Source organism: Chenopodium quinoa, unplaced genomic scaffold (assembly GCF_001683475.1).
Source record: "Chenopodium quinoa cultivar QQ74 unplaced genomic scaffold, ASM168347v1, whole genome shotgun sequence".
Taxonomy (NCBI): Eukaryota; Viridiplantae; Streptophyta; class Magnoliopsida; order Caryophyllales; family Amaranthaceae; genus Chenopodium; species Chenopodium quinoa.
In genome coordinates this window covers 109,358-113,930 of record NW_018742672.1, presented here as the reverse complement: position 1 = coordinate 113,930, position 4,573 = coordinate 109,358, and the positions used below count along the sequence as shown (strand labels likewise).

The window sequence follows — 4,573 nt, the reverse complement described above, 5'->3', positions numbered from 1 at the left end:
CCTCATCTTGACCATGGATAGTTGACCCTTGACCATCTTGGTCATCTTCCCCTTCTTCAAAAGGAATTGCCCTCAATTCGTCATCATCAAAGTAAGGAGCAAGATCACCAATGTTGAATGTACTTGAGACACCATATTGGCCTCCCAAATCTATTTTGTATGCATTGTCATTGATCTTTTCCACGACCTCAAACGGACCCTCGGCTCTTGGCATAAGCTTGTTCTTCCTTTTGCTAGGAAAACGTTCTTTCCTCATGTAAATCCACACCAAGTCCCCAACTTCAAAAGACTTCATATTTCTAACTCGTTTGTTGGCTTGTTTCTTGTAGATTTCATTTGCCTTTTCAATGTTTCTTCGAACTTCTTTGTGGACTTTTATCATGAACTCGGCTTGCTCCTTTGCCCCACCATGAACGAACTTGTCTTTTGGCAAAGCAATAAGATCAATGGGAACATAAGGGTTAACGCCATATACTACTTCAAAAGGAGAGTACTTCGTAGTAGCACTAGGTGTCCTATTATAAGCAAACTCGGCATGAGCAAGCTTATTATCCCAATCTTTGGTACTTTTGCTTACCAAAGCCCTAAGCAACGAACCAAGTATCCTATTCACCACTTCCGTTTGACCATCGGTTTGTGGATGATGTGAGGTAGAAAACAATAACTTAGTTCCCATCAAACGCCATATAGACTTCCAAAAATGACTTAGGAACTTAGTGTCACGATCCGACACAATGGTGCGTGGCACCCCATGAAAACGAACCACTTCTTCGAAGTATAACTTAGCCACTTTTACTGCATCTTCAGTTTTATGGCAAGGAATGAAATGAGCCATTTTTGAAAACCGATCAACCACCACCATTATCGAATCCTTGCCTCTTTGAGTTCTTGGCAAAGCTACAATAAAATCCATACTAACATCTTCCCAAGGTCTCTCGGGAATTGGTAAGGGCTTGTAGAGACCTTTATGAAACACCATCTTTGCTCTTTGACAAGTAGAACAACGACTCACCACATGATGAACCGTGGCTAACATTTTCGGCCAATAAAAGTGAGCTTGGAGAAGCTCCAATGTCTTGTGAATACCAACGTGACCAGCTAGCCCTCCCCCATGAGCTTCATGTATCAACAAACTTCTAATGGGACATTTTGGAATACATAATCTATTTCCTTTAAAAAGAAAACCATTATGTAAGGAAAACAGATCATAGACTCCATGGACACAGTTATCAATTATCCTTTTGAGTTCATCATCTTCTTGATAGTATTCTTTGATCAAATCGAACCCAAGTACCTTTGCTTCAACCATTCCAAGCAAATTATGCCTTCGAGATAAGGCATCCGCAACCACATTAGCTTTCCCACTCTTGTATTTAGAGGAAAAGTTAAATGTTTGCAAGAATTCGACCCACTTTGCATGTCTTGCATTCAGCTTCTTTTGGCCATGTATGAACCTCAAGGATTCATGATCGGAATGCAATATGAAAGGTTGTGGCCTCAAGTAATGTGACCAATGATCTAGAGCTCTTACCATAGCATAGAACTCTTTATCATAGGTGGAGTAATTCAACTTGCCTTGACTCATCTTCTCACTAAAGTAAGCAATGGGACGCCCACCTTGAATCAATACGGCACCAATACCCTTTCCACTTGCGTCACATTCAACCTCAAATGGTTTGGAAAAATCCGGAAGTGCTAAGATGGGTGTGTTGCACATCTTCTTCTTGACTTCTTCAAATGCCCTTTGAGCTTGGGGTGTCCATTCAAACACGCCTTTCTTAGTACACTCGGTGATGGGAGACATGAGTGTGCTAAAATTCTTGATGAATCTTCTATAGAAGGAGGCAAGTCCATGAAATGAACGAACTTCCGTGAGTGTCCTTGGACTAGGCCATGATTGGATTGCTTCAATTTTGCTAGGATCCACCTTCACGCCATCACCTGAAACTATGTAACCAAGAAACATGACTTCATACAATAAAAAATCACATTTTTCTAGTTTCCCATACAATTTTTCTTGCCTCAAAACAGAAAATACTTGGAAAAGATGATCAAAATGAGATTCTTCATCACGTGAATAAATGAGAATGTCATCCAAGTATACTACCACGAACTTGCCAAGAAATGGCCTTAGCACCTCATTCATTAATCTCATGAACGTGCTAGGGGCATTTGTAAGGCCAAATGGCATGACGAGCCACTCATACAACCCATGCTTTGTCTTGAACGCGGTTTTCCATTCATCCCCTTCTCTCATGCGAATTTGATGATACCCACTTCTCAAGTCTACCTTTGAGAAGACCTTGGAACCACTTAACTCATCAAGCATGTCATCAAGCCTTGGAATTGGAAACCTGTACTTGATAGTAATGTTATTAACGGCTCTACTATCAATACACATTCTCCAAGTACCATCTTTCTTAGGGACCAACAAAGCAGGAACGGCACATGGACTCATGGACTCACGCACATAACCCATCCCCATTAGCTCTTCAATTTGACGTTGTAATTCCTTAGTTTCTAAAGGGTTACACCTATAGGCTGGCTTATTTGGCAAAGGTGCTCCGGGAATGAGATCGATTTGATGCTCAATTCCACGTATGGGTGGTAGTTCTTTAGGTAATTCATTCGGAAAAAACGTCCTCAAAATCCTTAATCAATTGGGCTAACTTAGGATTTTGAGCAACAAAATTTTCGTGGGTTTCTTTGGAGTATAGTATGAACAACTCTCCCTCACCATCTAACTCCCTTTCAAACTCTTTAAGAGACAACAAGGATACTTCTTTTTGGGGTGTTTGTGATGGTGAAAACCGTGGGGGTGGTAAAGGGTGTAGTTTTTTCTTTCTCCCTTCATGGACTATGGTATACGTGTTGTGATACCCATCATGTATAGATCTTTTATCAGTTTGCCAAGGCCTACCAAGTAGAATATGACAAGCATCCATGGACACAACATCACATAATATAGAATCACAATACGAACCAATACAAAAAGAAACCATGCATTGCTTCCTAACCCCAGTGCTAGCATTAGAATCTAACCAACTTAATTTGTAAGGTTGTGGATGATTAGTAGTCGTAAGACCAAGTTTAGATACTAGGGTCTTAGACACGGTATTAGCCTCACTTCCTCCATCAATAATCAAATCACATACCTCGTCACCAATTTTACAACGGGTGATGAAAATGTGTTGTCGTTGGGGGGCAGCATCCTCTTCCACACGTGCTTGTAAGGCCCTCCTAATCACGAGGCTAGTCTTCTCCTCTGGCTCGGCAATGCAATCATCACAATCATCTTCAACTTCTTCTTCCCCCTCCTCAAACTCATCCCAGTTGATGTTTTGAGTGGCCATGAGCTTAACCTCTTGTATGGTTAACGCCCTAGTATTAGGACAATCCTTCTTGTAATGACCTCGTCCTCCACATTTGTAACACACAATGTCACCTAGCTTCACGTCCTTTGTGTCCTTTTTTGGTGGATTACTTGGTTTGTTAAAGGAAGAACCTTCCTTCGTAGGAAAAGAAGGTTTTCGTGCAAATTGAGGAATGGTAGTAGGCTTCTTCTTCTTCCTCTTAGCATCGAACTTAATCACCAACTTGCAAGCTTCAGCAAACGTGAGGTTAGTATAACCTTCAAGTTTGTCTTGTAATTCTTGGTCCAAACCAGATATGAAACGCCCCATTTTGAGCTCTTCATTTTCGGTTACTTCACACACAATAGCAAGTCTATCAAACTCTTTTATGTAATCCTCCACAGAGTCCCCATTTTGTTGCAAGGTACTCCACTTCACATATTGACTCTGCTTGTAATTGTGGGGGATGAAACGGTCTTTCATCCGTTTCTTGAGTTTGCCCCAAGTAGAGATAGGAGCTTTCCCCCTAAGGGTACGTCCCCTCTGCTCTCCTTGTAGCCAACTATCACCATAGCCCTTCAACTTGACTTTGGCAATCTTAAAACGTTGAACATCCTCATGAATGTCCTTGTATTCAAAGTACCTTTCCAAGGATTTCTCCCATTCCAAGTACTTCTCTGGATCAAGTGTCCCATCAAAAGAAGGGACGTCCACTTTGAGACTCCTATCTTCCCTCCTAGGTGGAGGGTCTTCATCTTGATCTCTCCTATCTTGCTCGTTCATGAGCCTTGCCATCAAGGCAGCAAGGTTCCCTTGTAGATTGGCATTGGTTTCGGCCAACCTTTCTTGACTAGCAATGGATCGATTAAGAGCTTCCAAGGCTGTCCTCAAGTCTTGATTCTCTCCCATGGTGTGTAGGTATACGACCCCTTAGGAAATGTTTAGGAAAACACCCCCTACCTGACGCGCCAAATGATGTGTAAGCAAGATGAGAACCTTGTTACAAAAGTACGTTTTAAGGGGTCTTAGTGAAATCGTGATTAGTGAAGGGGAGAATAGGGGAACACTCAACCCTAGTCTCGGATATAACAAAGGGGAACACTCACCCTTTGCTTGGTGTAGTTAGGAATGGGGAACACTCAACCCACTCGTTCACTACGCAAGTTCCTAGGTTTGGGAACACTCTACCAAAACTAGCACTCTTCAAATTTGAGTTATCA

At 41.8% G+C, this 4,573-nt stretch overlaps 1 protein-coding gene across 1 annotated transcript; it reads right to left on the bottom strand.

Moving 5' to 3' along the window:
* Window positions 1–268: 268 nt before the first annotated feature.
* LOC110722336 lies at window positions 269–3,683 on the bottom strand (the record flags this gene model as incomplete). The annotated part of the gene is made up of 6 exons (XM_021901614.1): window positions 3,363–3,683; window positions 2,812–3,314; window positions 1,953–2,651; window positions 1,618–1,811; window positions 1,087–1,299; window positions 269–474 (listed from the first exon to the last, which is right to left on the bottom strand). Coding segments are annotated over exons 1-6 (2,136 nt in total), but the record flags the coding sequence as incomplete, so codon positions are not given.
* Between the last annotated feature and the right edge of the window lie 890 nt (window positions 3,684–4,573).